Below are 19,571 nucleotides of genomic sequence, written 5' to 3'. Positions count from 1 at the left end.
ATCTGTACTTTACTATTTATATTTTTGACAACTTTTAATTTTACTTCACTAAAGAAAACAATGTACTTTTTACTCCATACATTTTCCCTGACACCCAAAAGTACTCGTTACATTGCGAATGCTTAGCAGGAAATGAAAACTAAATGCTTAGTTTTTAAATCACGTCTTAGTGTTGGAGTTGTACTTTTTACTTGAGTCATATTACTATGAGTCATTTAAAAAAAACTTTTACTCAAGTATAATAATTGGGTACTTTTTCTACCACTGCACAAAATACACCTGTCCTTTGGTAGTGGTGCCATTTCCGCCACTGAGGGCAAACTTCCTCATAAATCAAGTTTGGCCAAGAGAATGTTAATTTAGTTACCATGGAAGCATATTGAAACACTGAAGCATTTATTATCAGTCATTTCCAAACAGGCCATAATTTATTTAATTTGTGGTAAAATTAGGATTTTTAGTATTTATTTTGTGCTTAGTGTAAACTATATGCTAGATAATACTAGCCAAAGCATGCTAAGCAGTCTGTCATTTTTCTCCAAAAACTTTAGAAGTGTCATTTCCATCCCAGTCATTTCCATCACAAACTTACAATGGCTTGCGAAAGTATTCACCCACCTTGGCATTTTTCCTATTTTGTTGCCTTACAACCTGGAATTAAAAATAAGTTTGTATCATTTGATTTACACAACATGCCTACCACTTTAAAGATGCTAAATATTTGTTTGTGAAAAAAACAAGAAATAAGACAAAAACAGAAAACTTGAGCATGCATCACTATTCACCCTCCCCCAAAGTTAATACTTTGTAGAGACCACCTTTTGCAGAAATTACAGCTGCAAGTCACTTGGGGTGTCTCAATAAGCTTGGCACATCTAGCCACTGGGAATGATGCCCATTCTTCAAGGCAAAACAGGTCCAGCTCCTTCAAGTTGGATGGGTTCCGCTGGTGTACAGCTATCTTTAAATCATACCACAGATTCTCAATTGGATTGAGGTCTGGGCTTTGACTTGGCCATTCCAAGACATTTCAATGTTTCACCTTAAACCACTTGAGTGTTGCTTTAGCTGTATGCTTAGCGTCATTGTTCTGCTGGAAGGTGAACCTCTGAAACAGGTTTCCCCTCAAGAATTTCCCTGTATTTAGCACCATCCATCATTCCTTCAATTCTGACCAGTTTCCCAGTCCCTGCCGATGAAAAACATCCCGACAGCATGATACTACCACCACGCTTCACTGTGGTGATGGTGTTCTCGGGGTGATGAGAGGTGTTGGGTTTGCGCCAGACATAGCATTTCCTTGATTGCTAATATGTTTCAGTTTCCCCACATGCCTTTTGGCGAACACCAAACGTTTGCTTATTTTTCTTAAGCAATGTCTTTTCTGGCCACTCATCCGTAAATCCTAGTTCTGTGGAGCGTACGGCTTAAAGTTGTCCTATGGTCAGATACTCCAATCTCCTCTGTGGAGCTTTGCAGCTCCTTTAGGGTTATCTTTAGTCCCTTTGTTGCCTCTGATTAATACCCTTCTTGCCTGGTCTGTAAGTTTTGGTGGTCTCTTGGCAGGTTTGTGGTGCCATATTCTTTCCATTTTTTTTAAATAATGGATTTAAATGGTGCTCCATGGGATGTTGAAAGTTCTGGATATTTTTTTAACCCAACCATGATCTGTACTTCACAACTTTGTCCCTTAGCTGTTTGCAGAGCTCCTTGGTCTTCATGGTGCCCCTTACTGGTTTTGCAGACTCTGGGGCATAGATAGAGTCCACCTGTGTGCAAATTAACCAATTATGTGACTTCTGAAGGTAATTGGTTGCACCAGATCTTATTTAGGGGCCTCATAGCAAAGGGGGTAAATATATGCACGCACAAATTCTCTTTACTTTTTTAAAATGGACTTTGATTTCACAAATTTGGACTATTTGGTGTATGTCCATTACATGAAATCCAAATAAAAATCCATTTAAATTACAGGTTATAATGTAACCATTTAGGAAAAAACACCAAGGGGGATGAATACTTTAAGGCACTGTAACTGGTGGAAATGAACATGGTAGTTTCATTTACTTTAGGCTTTAAATCATGTTTCAAATTTAATCTAGAAAATGCTCCAAGGTGTGCAAAAGTTGAAAACTTGCATTCCTTTGTTTTTTAGGAAGATGCCACATGACAGCCATAGAAACAAAATTAAAAGATCCTATACAATACCAGGAACATCTGCAAAAATACAGGGAGATGCTGAAAAAAAAAAGGGAAATCTGAGCTTAAAACAAAGCGGCAAGAGAACGCAATGGAAATGCAACCAACAGAACAGCAGATGTTCAAGACAAGTTGCAATGGAGACCTGCCTATAAGGCAACAACAACACCTTAGTCACCAGATGACTTGCAGCTAGAGGGCAATATACATGCCCCATACTTACCTGCCCCTGATGCACACCCCGATACCTCATCTGCAACAGGAATGAGAGGTCAAATACTTGCTAGAAGGAAAAATTTGGAAGAGGTCACTCAGATTTTAGAATGACAAATGTCAAACTTGATAAAGCTTTACTGAAAGCTGAGAAATAACTATTTTTTTTTTATGATCAACTGAGCAAGAAAATAGACAAGAACCCCAAAGACAAAACCGCAAATATGGGAACTCTGAAGAACTTGAAGGATTTTGTTTCAAAATGCCATTATTGCAGAGTTAAAGCAAAAGTATCAAAACATGTGCAGTGCCAAGGACAAACAAGTGGCTTCAAAATGCTCGGAGGCAACATCCTGAAAAAGTATGGCCTGGTCTGCAAACAAAGAATTTGGATTTTCAGCAAAAGCAATGAGGGCAAATGAACAGGCCAACAAGTTAATACTCCAGGAAAAAGCAATGTAACAGAATTAGAACAGCCACAGAAGAGAAAAATCACTGGATTCTGTGAACGGGACAACAGTAGAGCAACATGGAAAGAGGAAGGCAAACCAGCAGAAGTGCTTCTTGAACGGCACAATTCAGAACCTTCCCTTTTAAGAGGGAATATTCAGAGATTAAGATGTCCTATGAATTCTGCAAAATACTTCCTTTTGGGTTGTCATGTCAACAGTCCATGATAGGGACACATGCCTCTGGAAAAACCCAGACCTCCAGTTCATGGTGAAAAACTACAATAGTGATCCACTGCAGCTTGTTTTTGTGCTGTGAGAACCTGAAGAGCGCATGTGGAGTGCTACCTTTGCCAACCAAAAGAGCTTAAAACATATGCATTTGATGCTGGTGAGAAGACATGGTGGTTCGAGTGGAAAAACAAAGCTGGAGAGAAAAAAGAGAAGACAAAGGGAAACATGGAGGTCCCTGTACATTTGACAGTCAAATAAAAGGTGGCACACTAGACTACTGGAGGACTTCTCCAAAGGATTGAAAAGAGAAGTTGGGGGTAACACGTGTACAACATTTGACACCAATACTCCAGAGAATGTAAAGACAAAACTGCAGAAAGATTTTGTGCATATTGACTGGAGAACTACCTGTGTAATTTCAATGAAATCCAGCCAATTCACATCAGTGATTCTGCATCAACCTCTGCAATCTAAGCCCATCTTTCAAAAACACTTTCCTACTTCCTTGAGCACTGGCTACTTTTAGAGTCTAACTTGTCTTATGTTTAACGGTTGATTTTTTAAAATCGTATATACACGTCATCTCCACCTCACCCATATGATGTACATTGAGTACGATTTGTTTTAGATCGGGAAATGAAAGTTCAAATGTTTTGGCGGAAATATCATTTTTCATTTATGTTTTCAGCTAACACAAGGTGTTGAATTTATTATGGATAAATGAATAAACAATATCCCCATTTTAAATAGAATTGTATCTAGGTAAACTTATACTCTGTTTAATAGACAATATGAGTTCATAAGAAAAAATTGTGTGACAGGACAAAGAGTAATAAAATGTTAATGAAAACCATTCCAACTGGGCAGGAACAAATGAGTTGTGGACTGTATAAACACAAGGTCGTTAGCCTATGGTTGACCCAACTGAGACTTAGCTCTGGGGGTTTTAGATAAGGCAGTGAGTGCATTCCTAGGGTTTCTGTTAATTAAAACTGTCAGTTCAGTGGTGATCGATAATGTTGAGGGGTCAAAAGTTATCTGGGAGTGTGTTAGTAAGTCAGAATTAACTTTTCACCTTACTTTGTCCTGTCGAGAAGAGGGGGTTCTGTTAAGGCAGTGAAATGACTTCATGATCTGTATTGATGCATGTGTTTGAGTGGTAGCGCGCTCCGAGAATAAATTATATTACCTATTATTTAAAGACTGGTCTGCATCTATTTTATGCAAACAAGAAATCTTACAAATTCTCATAAAATAGATTAAGGGCTTTCAATTGATGAAAGCACATCGTCATCATTAAATTACACTAACACAATGTCATACATTCAGGCATCATGTGGAGTTATGAAAACCTTAAAAACCACTTAATACATATAAGTTCATGTACAGATGTAGTGTTCAATTATATTATTTAATTTGAAACTAAAATTGATGTCTAATGACATGATGGAAATTACATTTGTCTACAGCTGTCTGAGAAAAAGATACATTCCTGAATAGTACAATCACAGCCATTATGAGATATTATTTCTAGACAAATCATAGACAACTGGTAAAATGGTGTTTCAGTAAGTTTTAATTTCTGAAAGCTTGCAGGGCAGAATAACCCAACAGTTTAATTAAAGAGCTGTACCCCTTTTGTCAGCATTAAGAGGGCTCAACATAAGTCAACAGTCTAATTAAATGTTAGTAAGTTCTTTCAATGTGAAATGTAAGCATAACAGTTATGTTAATATTCATGTAGTATTACCGTTGTCACTTGCCTACTACACTGTAGTGTTTAAATTGTCAGGGGTCAGTTTGTACAACAAAATAGCAACTTATTGTACTGTTAAACATCAGGCCACTATTACTTAGGACCAAGCAGCAGTCTCCCCACCCCATTCAGAGGCCTGGGCAGTAGGGGCAGCTGACCAATCCTCAGTGGCTGGCTGGGCACTCCAGTCATCTGCAAGAGAAAAGACATTGAAGAGGTGCAAATACATGACCAACAATCATACATTTCAGTTTATTTGAGTAGGTTAAACAATCAACCCGACTGATGACAATTATGGTCCATCAATTAGAGGCTGATGTTAAGTGCATCAGTCAAGAAACTAAAACCAAGTCTCAGCATAGTGGAACCAGAAACCACACCTTCACTTTCCATACCTGCAGAGAACTGCTAGATGGGGACAGAGGGCACAGCCATTCCCTCAGACCAGTCAGCCACCTCAGGCTGGGTGAACTCAGCTGCTGGAGCAGTCCACTCTCTGGAACTCCTTTCCAACAGCTTTCTCAGACTCAGCCTGTTCCTCCTTCTCAATCTGACAGGTAAAACAATGAGCGGCAGGCTGACAAGGCGAACAGAACATGCAAGATCCATTACTGTTGAGAAGGTAAGCTTGTCCTACCAGTAAATTTGGTGTATAATGGTTTAAGTAGGTGTCTAAAAGGCCTGCTTCTTACCTCCTCAGGGTCCCTGTAGAATTAGAGATAAGGCATGACCTCCCATGGGTGCTCCCTGGAGACGGTGCCCCTCATCCTCAGCACCTCCCTGGACAGCATCCACCACATCAGACCCAGAGTGGTGACCCTGGAGCACAGATCAGACCATGACCAACTACACCAATGAGACTAGAACACCTGTCTTTTACAGAAACATGTAGCAAGGCCTATACCAAGTTCCCCCTCCCTCTTACACACGGATGGAGCAAGGGGAGAAAGGAGGCACTGCGTTTCTGTAGCACACATCCTACACCCAGCACCGCACTGACAGGACTGCGCCGGGCTCTAACGGTGTGCAAGACAAACAACCAGTAAACTCACGTAGGTGTTAAGTGTACGAGGGCAAAGCAGTCTAACCTTGTTGCAGGGGATGGCGATGTCGACATACAGAGTGAGGAGTCAGTGTTGCACAGGGCAATGGTGGGGATGTTGACTTAAGAGGCTTCAGTCAGGAGCTGGTGGTCAGCACGAAGGTCCGTTACGATTAGGAGGCGGAGCTCCCTGAAGGCAGCCTGGATCTGATTAGTGAAGGTTCCGGGGGTGAAACGACCGTGGCACCAGTGGCCGAGGCAAACTTCAGCACAGCTCACTACAAAAATGTATATGAAAGGCTATTAGCGACCTAGCTCCAGACAGCATGTGTAACACCCATCACTGCCCTTGGAATCTAAAGGCAAGTGGCACTAGACTGCATGCAGAACTGATGTGGCTCAGGCCACTATCAAACGAAAATCATTGTTCGGAAGCCCTACCGATGTTACATCAAGAGCGTTGCATCACTGCCTGGTACAGTAACTGCTCGGCCTTCGACGGCAAAGCACTACAGAGTGTAGTGCGGAAGGCCCAGTACATCATTGGAACCAAGCTTCCTGCCATCCAAGACCTCTATACCAGGTGGTGTCAGAGGAAGACTCTAAAACTTGTCAAAGACCCCACCCACCCCAGGCAGACTGCTCTCTACTACTGCATGGCAAGTGGTACCGGAGCACCAAGTCTAGGACAAAAAGGCTTCAGCTTTTTACCCCCAAGCCATAAAACTCCTGAACAGGTGACACCCCCCCTTTTACACTGCGGCTACTCTGTTTATCATATATGCATAGTCACTAACCATACCAACATACTATCTCAATTACCACGACTAACCGGCGCCACTGCACATTGGCTACCCGGACTATCTGCATTATGTCCCGCCACCCGACAACCCCACTTTTACACAGTTTGTCATAAACTATATTGAAGTCTCATGTTAAAAAGGAACCACCAACTTTCATATGTTCCCATGTTCTGAGCAAGGACCTCAATCAAACATTAGCTTTTTTACATGGCACATATTGCACTTTTACTTCAACACTTTTGTTTTTGCATTATTTAACATATGAGGTTAAATTTATTTAAATTTAAGTTAAAATAAAATAAGTGTTCATTCAGTATTGTTGTAATTGTAATTACAAATTTTAAAAAATATATATTTCTTTTAAAATCGGTCGATTAATCAGTACCGGCTTTTTTGGTCCTCCAATAATCGGTAACGGCGTTGAAAAATCATAATCGGCCGACCTCTAATCCTGACATGACCCTCCAGCATGACAATGCTACCAGCCATACTGCTCGTTCTGTGTGTGATTTCCTGCAAGTCAGCAATGTCAGTGTTCTGCCATGGCCAGCGAAGAGCCCGGATCTCAATCCAATTGAGCACGTCTGGGACCTGTTGGATCTGAGGTTGAGGGCCCAGAAATGTCCGGGAACTTGCAGGTGCCTTTGTGAAGACTGGGGTAACATCTCACAGCAAGAACTGGCAAATCTGGTGCAGTCCATGAGGAGGAGATTCACTGCAGTACTTAATGTAGCTGGTGGCCACACCAGATACTGGCTTACTTTTGACCCCTCCCCCATTTTCAGGGACACATTATTCAATTTCTGTTTGTCACATGTCTGTGGAACTTGTTCAGTTTATGTCTGAGTTGTTGAATCTTGTTATGTTCATACAAATATTTACACATTAAGTTTGATGAAAATAAACAGATGACAGAGGACATTTATATTTTTGCTGAGTTAATATGCTGTCACTTTACCCATACCTACATGTACATACTACCTCAATTACACCGACTAACCTGTGTCTGTATATAGCCTCTACTGTTATTATTCAGTTTTTTAAAATTTCCTTAACCTATCTATTGTTCACCTATTTTTTTATAACTTAAATTGTACGGTTGGTTTGGGCCTCGAAGTAAGCATTTCACTTTAAGGTACACCGGTTGTATGACAAATTTATTTGATTTGTTAACAAAAACCTGGGCCCAATCCCTCCAGCAAACGTTCGACACCTGCACACCGACGTCGGTGCAAGGCTTTGTGTGCACACATGCAGTCACATCTATACAGAAACATGTCTAATTGATGGGTCAACACACACGGCAAGTATCCAGTAACACTCATTATTCACCGTGTCCACTACGCTGCCAGCTGAAGCTGTACCTGTCCAGTGTTCCCGGAGGAGATGACGCAGACGTCAGCTGGGTTCTCCACGGCAACAATGGCAGGGGCTGCCAGCAGTAGCTTCTCCCAGGTATTCCTCATGTTGATGATGTACACACCTGAGGACAAGGGGCAGTCAGTACACCCAGATCTGTGTCCAGTTTACCCTGCCCAAATGTGCTCCATCTAGTGAGAGAAAGAATCAATAACCAACTCTAGTTCTGTGAGCTGAAGGGGACAGAAACATTTTTGTTACAGCCCAGCATTGAAACAGACATCCATTTCAACTATTCATCAAGACCTTGAATATCAATCAAATGTATGAAGGGCTTTATAAATACATCAGCCAATGTCACAAAGTGCTAAACAGAAACCCAGAACAAAGAAATCAAATCAGGCATGCTTGGTGCCAGAACAGCAGCCTGCATTAACTGTACCCCTCCTCAACCTGGGTGGGTTGACCACTGGCTTATAACACTACAAGTAGTTTTGTTCCACTGAGTGTTTTGGGCGTTAAGTAAGGACTGCCAAAAACTCACCATCACTCTTCCTCTTGTAGGTGTAGTGCTCCATCTGAAAGTCCATGTTAGTTCCTCCCAGATGGGTTCCTGCAGCCAGGAACTTCAGCACATCCTCCTTCATTTGATGGACATCAGATTTCCGGACATCTTGACCACTTTCCCTGCCTTGAGTACGAAAAAAAAGAAAATCGACTAAGAGTCAAAAGTGCATATATTTTTATTTATTTTAAGTATTCAACAATTACTCCAGGCCCAGATATTGTAGTTGATAGGGCCATCTACGCGTTGCGCTTAAGCGCGAGGGGCCTATTGCCTAGAATTAAATGGCCTGGCTAGTGTACTCGGCAGGACACCGTGCGTTAAACAGCATGTCAGGCATGTCTACTCGACATGTTAGTTAGCTTTCAAGTCATATAAAGCCTTCAAATCCAAACGTCTAGATGGACTAATGTGAGACATTCTACACATAGTCACGGATTACTTCGTCTATTTAAGTGACGTTTGACATAAAAAAAAACGTGAAATGTAACTTACAACGCACCACGAAACGACGCGAAACCTGTAACACGCGGCGTCAAAGAGGAAGACAAGAGGAAATTACGCCACATATATACTCAAGTTTCAAAGCACATGATTGGTTGTTTCGCTGACTGGAACTATAACCGTCTACTTGGATATTTCATTCCCTAGATGGCGCAAACACTCCAGCGCACCAGCAACACAGAGCAGTAGCGTATGTTTTGGATGAAACCGGTAACTAGAGGTCGGACGAGGAGCCCATATTAAGACAATGCGATGGAAAGACCATATTAAGACAATGGGGAGACGTTGACTTCTCGGTTAGAGTGGCCTGTGTTGCAACTTTATTTGCTAGAGATACGGAGTTCCTGGTGAAGGTATCACAATATGTACATAGTGATTTTGCAAAATGTTTTAAAATGCATTTTTTTTAATAAGAGAAGGTACATTGCAAAAATGCCAACTTGTCTCGGATACAAAGATGGAATGGGTGCTAGACAAGATGGCTTGGACCTCTTGGGTTGGGTGCTGGAAAAAAATCATTGCAATGTTTTGACCAATGTCAAGGTCATGGGGTAATTACAGGTGGAGGGTATGCCATGTTATTGCGGGAAGTGGGGTTATGTGACTGAGTGAATAAATATAACAAACTTTTATGACTTGTTGAATAGGCCACTTTAAACAATTATAATTAAGTTCATATGTAGACTGGGGTGTTCTCAAAGTCCTTCCAGTGGCTCAATCTTAATATATTTGCATGCATCTATTTATTTGATTTGATTTAACCTGTATTTAACCAGGAAAGCCCACTGAGACCCATAGTCTTTTTTTCAATGAAAACCTGGCCAAGAAGGCAGCAACAATCAATACATTACATAATTAAAACATACAACAATACAATACAACGTGATCAAGTCAAAAAAAAAAATAGTATTTACACTCCTCTGTAACAGTCTCTCCCATCAATATTTTTAAATCATTCAGTGGCACTAACAAATCTAGATGAAGCATGGATTGTAGACTATTCCAATGTGTCTGGTGCCCAAGAAAAGGCAGTCTTGCCTAATACTGTGTATTCCCCACAGAAAGATTACACACATTCATCATCTACGACCTCAATAAACTCCTAATCTGTGTCAAACTCACTTCATATGTCAGTGTTCCCTATCTAATTTTGAAAGCAAAGGCCACTGTGACACATGCTATCACTGCAGTCCTTGAGGTTTCCAATGAGAATAGCTGAGTGGGTTCGAACTGAGTGTCATGTCATTAAGATAAAAAAAATAACCACAAAGTTGCGCAAGTTTCCAATAGGTTAACAGTGTTTGTTTTACATAATGTGTTAGACATGTAATGCACAAACAATTAAATATGACTCATACTTAACTAATAACATGGTTTAATTGTACAACAAGGTTTCTAGATTTAAAAAAATAATCAAATACAGACATAGTCAAGAAGCAAACTGGTTTAGATCAGTATAGCCTAATGCCTTACTTTTGATTGACTCTTGCCTTTCACTCTCCTTATCATTAACTATCCCTTTGATGTCACAACCCTGCCCCCTTCTCCCAGTCTTATGTCTGACAGCTCTGTGATAAGCATATTATCATCATGCACTGCTATGACTGTTGGTAGGTATAATGGCTGTGTATAAGGTGAAATGAAAATAAAAACCAACCTTCGGCATTGCCGTACTAATGCTGGAACTGAGAATGACCCATGTGCTAGAAACATCCACTGCTCTCAAGTACTGTGTGGGATTTTCATATTACCTCTTTGAATAACGAGGGCAATGTTGGATTGTAGGTGTAGTTATTAATGCTCTGAGACCAACTGTCATGTGATTTATGGGCCATATAAGTAGGGCATTGCTGGAACATGTGTCTGGACTAAGCCGAGCTGCCTGCGTGTCAGCCTGTCTCTCTCACAGTGACCCCCTACCCACCGCCTCAGCCAGGATTCAGTATGTCATTTCATTTCCTTCTGAGGACACATGGGTTGCAGTGGTGGAAAAGTTCCCCAAGGCACTAATGTCATGTCACTTTCTGTTGTTTCACAGTGTGGAGAAAGGGAAGAGAAAAGGGACAAGAGGTGTAAAGGGATGCATGACAGACACAAAGCAAATGCCTTATATAATGAATATTAGCAGACTCATGTTGTATTCTTATATAATTTTATACATTTTCTTTAAAAAAAAATGTAAAATGTTCTCAACACAACAGCATAATTATTCACCATTACAATAAACAGTAATAAATTATATCAAATATGAAAACATTAACAATTATAATATCATTTTAAGGCAAATCAACTGTACAGCTCAAATGGACAGCAAGCAAAGCTTATATGTTACAACATCTCTACCAGAATAATATCTTAGAACAGTGGCATTAGTTTGGCACAAAGGGAAGGCAGACAGACTCACTGCGGCATGAGACACTCCAGGGTTTTAGATTAAGGAAGTGGTTAAAGTGCATTTCCAGCTAAGGATCAGTATGTTAAGCAATTATTGTTCTTTACCTTCAATTTAAAGACAAGCAGATACAAGTTGTGCTAAAGTCAAGGGAAAACAGGTACAGTTGAAGTCAGATGTTTACATACACTTCAGCCAAATACATTCAAACTCAGTTTTTCACAATTCCTGACATTTAATCCCAGTAAAAATTCCCTGTCTTCGGTCAGTTAGGATCACCACTTTATTTTAATAATGTGAAATGTCAGAATAATAGTAGAGAGGATGATTTATTCAGCGTTTATTTCTTTCATCACATTCCTAGTGGGTCAGAAGTTTACATACACTCAATTAGTATTTGGTAGCATTTCCTTTAAATTGTTTAACTTGGGTCAAATGCTTGGGTAGCCTTCCACATGTTTCCCACAATAAGTTGGGTGAATTTTGGCCCATTCCTCCTGACAGAGCTGGTGTAACTGAGTCAGGTTTACTGAGTCAGGTTTGTAGGCCTCCTTGCTCACACATGCTTTTTCAGTTCTACCCACAAATGTTCTATAGGATTGAGGTCAGGGCTTTGTGATGGCCACTCCAAAACCTTGACTTTGTCCTTAAGCCATTTTGCCACAACTTTGGATGTATGTTTGGGGTCATTGTCCATTTGGAAGACCCATTTGCGACCAAGCTTTAACTTCCTGACTGATATCTTGAGATGCTGCTTCAATATATCCACAGAATTTTCCTGCCTCATGATGCCATCTATTTTGTGAAGTGAACCAGTCCCTCCTGCAGCAAAGCACCCCCACAACATGATGCTTACCACCTCCGTGCTTCACGGTTGGGATGTTGTTCTTCGGCTTGCAAGCCTCCCCCTTTTTCCTCCAAACATGACGATGGTCATTATGGCCAAACAGTTATATTTTTGTTTCATGAAAAAATGTACAATCTTTGTCCCCATGTGCAGCTGCAAACCATAGTCAGGCTTTTTATGGCGGTTTTGGAGCAGTGGCTTCTTCCTTGCTGAGAGCCTTTCAGGTTATGTCGATATAGGACTCATTTTACTGTGGATATAGATACTTTTAGACCCGTTTCCTCCAGCATCTTCTCAAGGTCCTTTGCTGTTGTTCTGGGATTGATTTGCACATTTCGCACCAAAGTACGTTCATCTCTAGGAGACAGAACGCATCTCCTTCCTGAGGGGTATGACGGCTGCGTGGTCCCATGGTATTTATACTTGTGTACTATTGTTTGTACAGATGAAAGTGGTACCTTCAGGCGTTTGGAAATTACTCCCAATGATGAACCAGACTTGTGGTCTACAATTTATTTTTCAGAGGTCTTGGCTGATTTCTTTTGATTTTCCCATGATGTCAAGCAAAGAGGCACCGAGTTTGAAGGTAGGCCTTGAAATACATCCACAGGTACACCTCCAATTGACTCAAATTATGTCAATTAGCCTATCAGAAGCTTCTAAAGCCATGACATAATTATCTGGAATTTTCCAAGCTGTTTAAAGGCACAGTCAAGTATGAAAACTTTGGCCCACTGGAATTGTGATACAGTGGATAAGTAAAATAATCTGTCTGTAAACAATTGTTGGAAAAAGTACTTGTTTCATGCACAAAGTAGATGTCCTAACCGACTTTCCAAAACTATAGTTTGTAAACAAGAAATGTGTGGAGTGGTTGAAAAACAAGTTTTAATGACTCCAACCTAAGTGTATGTAAACTTCCGACTTCAACTGTACCTGACATTGTAGAATTCTACAGTGGGATATATATCTAAAGCCTGGAGTAGCTTAAACAGTCAAGTTTGGCTGGGAGTCCAGTGGCTAGTTAAGGACCAACAATATTATATGACTTATAGTGCAATATAGAATTTTGAAAGTAGCCCAGTAGAATAAATACATTAAAGTATTGTTTGGTGTAGCCTCACATACAATGAAGACAGACAAAATTGTGCAATGCAAAACTATTCAAATATACATACATTTTAATAAAACTACTAGTCCTCATCTTTCTGTCAAAGTATGGATACCAGTCCTTGAGGTATCATATCTTTGCAATGTGTTAATAATGTTATGGCAGAATAATGTATGTCAGTGAAGAAGTCCATTGGCACACTCACAACTAGGCAGTCTTAAGACACAAACACAGCAGTGCCTTCCAGGGCACTCCTCACTGTACTGGTTTGTCCTTGACTTTCACTTTCTTCCTCGGGCCACATTTCATTCTCTCCCTTCAGGACTTGTCATCCCTCTTTTTGTCATCCATCCTCAGGACTTGAGCCCCATGCGGGCCATCAGCTGTTCATACACCGTCCATGCCATGGCAGCAATCATGGTCCTCCTCAGAGAACGTGGCACCCCACCCCGGAAGAACCCTTGAAACCCGTGCTCCTGAGAGACGGAGAGAAAGAACGGCACATGTCAACTACTATTCATCAACCCATATGTTTTATTACATAGTGTGACACTGTGTGCAGGCTAGAGGTCAGTATATAAACACATACAGACAACAGTTTAGCCTGACCCACATACGAACAACGTCGTATATTATAACAGTGCTATTGCCCTAAGCATAGTAACAACGCCGTATTCAATAAGAGAGAGAGATAGTTACATTGTAAATGTATCGCACAGCGTCTGCAGTCCTCCTGTACAGATGTGGGCTGACTTGGACGTGGGTTTTGACCACGTCAGCTGGCTGGGTCACTAGGGAAGCCAGGACCCCGGCCAGAATCCCACAGCTGAAGTTAGCCAGGGCCGCGTAGGGAGACGTGCTTATCTCTAGGAGGAAGAAACAGAGAGACACTATAAATTCCACTCCACACCAAACAATTCACATTGAGACAGATACATCAACGTTATCAAATGTGGCTTCTAGTGTAACCAATACTACTGCTTCATGTTTATGTCACCGGCATCCCCATACTGACACTTCAAAGTGATCGCACACTAGTGAAACAAATACCAGTATTTAGCATTAGTGTGGTGTTCTGATACTGACCCTGTGGCAGAGTGTTCTTGCCCTGGCTGTAGAACATGACATAGAGGCCTGAGAAGGGAGCATCTCTGAGGAGGGTGGCGCTCAGCCCTGAGAACAGAGCTCTGGGTCCCTCTGTTTGACACACACTGCGCAAAGCCCCTGCCACGCTCACATAGTTATACCTGCCACTCTGAAACAACAACAGACACTACAGTAAACACCCACACATTAAACAGTACTCATGTAGTCACTGTAATCATACAGTATATAGAAAAGTATTTATCTTTTCCTTCCTGCCCCTCCCCCGTCTCTACCTGAACATACCTCAAAGCGAGTTTTAATGACAGTGACAGGCAGCATGCAGACCCCTGCCACAGTCCTGGCCCCAGCTCCCAGCAGCACAGACTCCATGGCCCCCGGGCCCTGCTCCAGGAAGTAGTGCTGCTTCAGAGAGTAGTAGGTGCTGAAGTAGATCCCTACGCCGGGGATGGTCCTCACAAATGACTGGAGGAGGAAGCAGAGCAGACATGCTGTCAGAGTCATATCCTGAACACACAGATTCAACACAATTGATGTGTTTCTGTTCATATTACTGATCATAAAGAGAGGCCAACTTACTGGTGAGACCCCCTTCCAAAGTCCTATGAGCTTCTCTGTCCGTACAACACTTAAGAACACAGTCACCATCCCCACTCTTGCTGAACTGAAAGAGCGTAAGAGAGAGAGAAAGCCGTATTAACACACTGTCCTATGAAACGACCCAGAAGTTACTTTGCAACTACGCTTAATTTCAAAACAGCTTGAGTTGGTACTAGTTGGTACTAGCATGCAGGCCATGTGGAACCAGCATGAGTTTTATGACTCTTTGGAATCTCAATGTTCAGATCTACAATCTACAATATTGCTTAGTCAATGAGGCGAGTCAATAGAGTAATGCAATGCTAGTTGGTCTCATGGTCTAGGACAAGACTGTAATCTAGAGCCAGAAAACTTACTACAAACGTAACCTCACCTGATTACTATGTGGAAGTGTGGACTATGCTGTAGAGGTGTTGACTGATCCAGCTGAAGGCTACTCAGCCAGCTGAAGGCTACTCACCCAGGCTGCATGTTGCTGTGAAGGGTCTGCAGGCGGGTCTTGACCAGGTCCAGAGGCTGGAAGAGCAGGGTGGAGCATGTTCCACTGAGAGAGCCACACATAAAGGCTTTGAGAGTCGGATGAGCCTGAAGGGAGAGACAAGCAGAGAGGGGACGAAGGGAGAGTGATAACATCGAACACACAACAGTCACGGTAGAGTGCTCTTCGGTGAGAGCCCAAAGCATGATGGGCCTTATGATTGTTTACGATGGAAAGCCTGGGAAATAGGACAAATGCACATACACTCGCTACAGTAATTCACATGACATAAATACCCACACAAGCAGTACAAACAAACATTCAGACTCAAGAATTGTGTGTAAATCAACATGGGACCACAAAGAGAACAGGCAAAAGGGCAAAGGACTCTCCATTGAAAAACTAAGATGCACCAACCCATAAACACGCACACTATTCCCCACCCTGCAAGTGTCACCCTACATCAGGTATTTGTTATAATGCATTATAAGTGGCATGCTTAGTTCTCTAAACAATCTGCCAACACAAAAATCAACAAAGAACTGGATGGCTGCAGATAAAAAGCATCATATACACCATACCCAGTCCCTCCAATTTTCACATGCTGTCATTACAGACAAAAAAATAAGACGCCACACACACAATATACAAAACAACACACACATCCCTCCTACAGTCCACATCCCTACCTTCCCCGGGCTACTTTTCAGTGGCTGATCCTGTTTTTCCTGCATTTGTCCGTTTCCTTCCCCTCTCCGGCTAAGCTATTATGAACTGTGGTGGGTTGTCAGGGCAAAAGCCTCCATCCCTCTCTTCACTTCTCTATAAGCTTTCCTCGGGTTCTCTTCACAAAGCAGCTTAATCCACTGGCCTATGTTTTCACTCTCTCTCACACACAACCTCTCAATGCTGCTTCTCCTACTCTACCCCTCATCTTTCGGCTTCCAGCGAATGCACATCTCTGTAAAATGCCATGCGTCATACATTGTAAATGTCAGTGTGTGTGTGTGTGTGTGTGTGAGCGCATGTTTTTGTATGTTCTGGCTTCCATAAAACAACTTATCACAGTTTACATTCTAGAGAGTATGTGCTTTGGGTATGTGCTGCTCTAGAACTAGTAATTGTGTATTTATTTCCTTATCACTGGGCATGAATTCCAGTACATTTCAATGTCTACAGCTCTGGTAAATTACTTGGTAGTTCCTGTACTGTGATGTGACATTGACAACCTGTACTCCTTCACTGGGACTTGAACCCCACACTTTCTAAACATGTCCCTGCTCCTCCCTTAATGAGGGTGCTATGGCAACAGCCCACCAACAGTGCTTGTTGACCAATGGCAGTGTTGGCACAGTGGAGGCTTGGCAAAGCCTTGCTCACTTGTTTGGCATGTCTATGAAGATTTAAGGTGGCACCCGGGAGTATGACCTACTTCAGGGCAGAGGACAATAGAGAACTTGTAAACACAGAAAACATTGAATATTCTAGAACAGCTTGAGAAAGTGCATAGTATGAAAGTGGCCTGAAACTTCCAGCAGGTTAAAGGAGGGGTAAGGACAACTGGGTTAATCAACGATGTCACAGGATGGTACTGTGATTAACATAGGGGCTGGATTGAGAACGTAGGCCTGGGTATCCTGATCCAAAATCACAGCCTGACATGAAATGCATGTCAAATCTTAACTGAGATATTAAATATTATAACCCAAGCCATTAGACCACTGAAACCACATCAATAAAACATACTCAGCTATTCACGGTACATGTACAACAGTCACTGAAGTTACTCTAGAATTATTGTCCTTCAGACTTTCACCATGGATCAAATACTAAATGAGCTATAAAAAAATCCCACTCACCAGAGACAGTTCCATGGTTATTTTTGAAAGTTGAGAATAAATTCCAATCCAATAATGTTGTCCTTGTATGATCAAAATCCTGTCTTTTCCTCTTTTTGAATCACTTTCTCAGTCCTTACTCTGCCCCTGTCCATTCAACTTTTCCAAACGCTCCTGCACAAGAGATTACAGAGAAGATGTCATGATTGGGCATTTCAGCTGCGCAACCCATTACATAACACAAACAGAATAACCTTTCAAAACTGATATAGAATGTTACAGGCTGTAACTTACAGCACTGGTGTTTTGCAATGTTGATAGTGTGTCCCTTACAGCAGATACTGGAGAGCTGCACTGCCTCTGACTGATCCACTGAGGGGTTGGGGCACTCACCACAGCACAAACCCAATGTAGGAATCATCTGACTCACACTATGGTTCCCATTTAAGACACACAGTTACTTATTAACTAATTAACTACACCCTGATCACGTTGCACATGTTTCTCATGCGTTTGTGTGTGCACATCTGTGTGTGTGTGTGTGTGTGTGTGTATGTCTCTGTGTGTGGGGGGCCCTGAAGCATCATGCTCTCAATACTTTGAGGCACAGGTGGCCAAAATAAGTTAGTGATTTTAAGTCCAGGACTGTTTTTAATAATGTGTCCAGACTCCAGACTCTTCAATCCTGATATACATTTTTATGGAATATGTTTTGTCATTTCAAGACATTACCTTAAAATGGGTAGACAGACAGACATCTCAATCGGAATACATCTGTGTGACTAATTTTGTGAGAGAGTCAAGTGACTCAGCACACATATACATTGAAACAGATTAATACAATTAATGACAACTGTTAATGTAACACAGACATCACTAAATCACTAGTTGTACACATTCAAATTTTTGCACGGGACTGGACAGAAGTGATTATGATCCGGGGTTATAGAACTGTTGCAGAATCAGGACAGTACAGGAAAGACCGACAGGAATGAATTTACACTCCCATGTCAACCTCGAATGTACATATCGACAAATATTCAAGGTAGTTAAACATATTTATGTTAATTTTAACAAATATGATTAACATTTATCACAGGTCTCACACTAGATCCTTTTCAATCATGATAAACAGAGGCCCATAGTAATCTTCTTTGGAACCATCTGCATCTCAGGATTCCCACGCAAGAATTTAGGAGTTAATGCCTCGTTCTCGTCGGGAACTAGGAAACGGACTTCGAAACATGAGCTCTGAGTTTCCAATTTGAAAGTAGCAGAATCAACGACAAGGAAGCTCTAATACAAAACCCTAACAATCATGAACCAGACCGTTTTCAGAAGCGTTTCCCAGTCCAACAAAACATTTACCGAAAATCGTACGTCTACTATTTCAATTAATTAGAATGAGAACACAACCCGAAGACAATGAGAATAGAAACTCACATTTATAAATGCATAGGGCAAAGCATTGAACTGGAGAATGGACAAAATACGCAATCAACAGAAACAGGCATGTGTAATTATTTGATTAGACAACGATTAACAAGCCAAGGCCATTTGCTGAAATATTGTAGCTTACAATAGGCCGTTGTATTAATACAATATAAAAACGACATTCAGTTCTCACCCAAATCTGTCCATCCTTGTGCCAAATTGTCTGTTTAAACCGGTTTAGACTTGCTTCATAATTATGCCGTTTGTCCTGGGGAACCATTTCAATTAGGATTTGTTCAGATTCAAGACTGTCCTCTTGTGGTCATGTCTGAGATCACGATGCTAAAAAATAAAAACACTACAGGACAATAGATCAGATAGTCTAGTGTATTTACAGTTTAAAGCCGCAATCAGCAGTGTCAGTGAACAGCCGAGGGATGGGGCTACGAATGCAAGGACTCCATGATAACTTTTTGTTTTAACCATGTTGAGGCCAATTGTTTGTTTACATTTAAATTTGAACTTAAGTTATATTTTTTAAGAATCAATAGGTAAAATAAATGGAGCAAAGTAAAAATATATATTTAGTAGTAGTAACTGGGGATTGCCCCTTTAATAGACAAAAATTCTCAAGAGTCAACGG

At 41.2% G+C, this 19,571-nt stretch overlaps 1 protein-coding gene and 1 pseudogene across 2 annotated transcripts; both read right to left on the bottom strand.

Annotated features, from left to right (window-relative positions):
• Nucleotides 1-4,653: 4,653 nt before the first annotated feature.
• LOC118365549 (40S ribosomal protein SA-like) lies at nucleotides 4,654-9,244 on the bottom strand (annotated as a pseudogene).
• A 2,010-nt stretch (nucleotides 9,245-11,254) lies between these two features.
• On the bottom strand, nucleotides 11,255-17,944 carry LOC118365548 (mitochondrial glycine transporter B-like). Of its 2 annotated transcripts, none has more exons than XM_035747852.2 (8): nucleotides 17,789-17,944; nucleotides 17,516-17,668; nucleotides 15,639-15,763; nucleotides 15,158-15,242; nucleotides 14,864-15,043; nucleotides 14,561-14,729; nucleotides 14,174-14,340; nucleotides 11,255-13,950 (listed from the first exon to the last, which is right to left on the bottom strand). In XM_035747852.2, exons 2-8 carry the CDS (start codon nucleotides 17,528-17,530, stop codon nucleotides 13,828-13,830), a joined length of 864 nt encoding a protein of 287 aa, XP_035603745.1. In that variant the 5' UTR covers nucleotides 17,531-17,668; nucleotides 17,789-17,944; the 3' UTR covers nucleotides 11,255-13,827. The 2 variants fall into 2 exon arrangements, with proteins under 2 accessions (XP_035603745.1, XP_052347234.1); XM_052491274.1 differs by having other exon boundaries at nucleotides 17,828-17,930.
• Nucleotides 17,945-19,571: the final 1,627 nt, after the last annotated feature.

The sequence above is a fragment of the Oncorhynchus keta genome, chromosome 32 (genome assembly GCF_023373465.1).
Source record: "Oncorhynchus keta strain PuntledgeMale-10-30-2019 chromosome 32, Oket_V2, whole genome shotgun sequence".
NCBI lineage: Eukaryota > Metazoa > Chordata > Actinopteri > Salmoniformes > Salmonidae > Oncorhynchus > Oncorhynchus keta.
The sequence above is the reverse complement of the archived record's forward strand: the minus strand, read 5'-3'. Positions and strand labels throughout refer to the sequence as shown.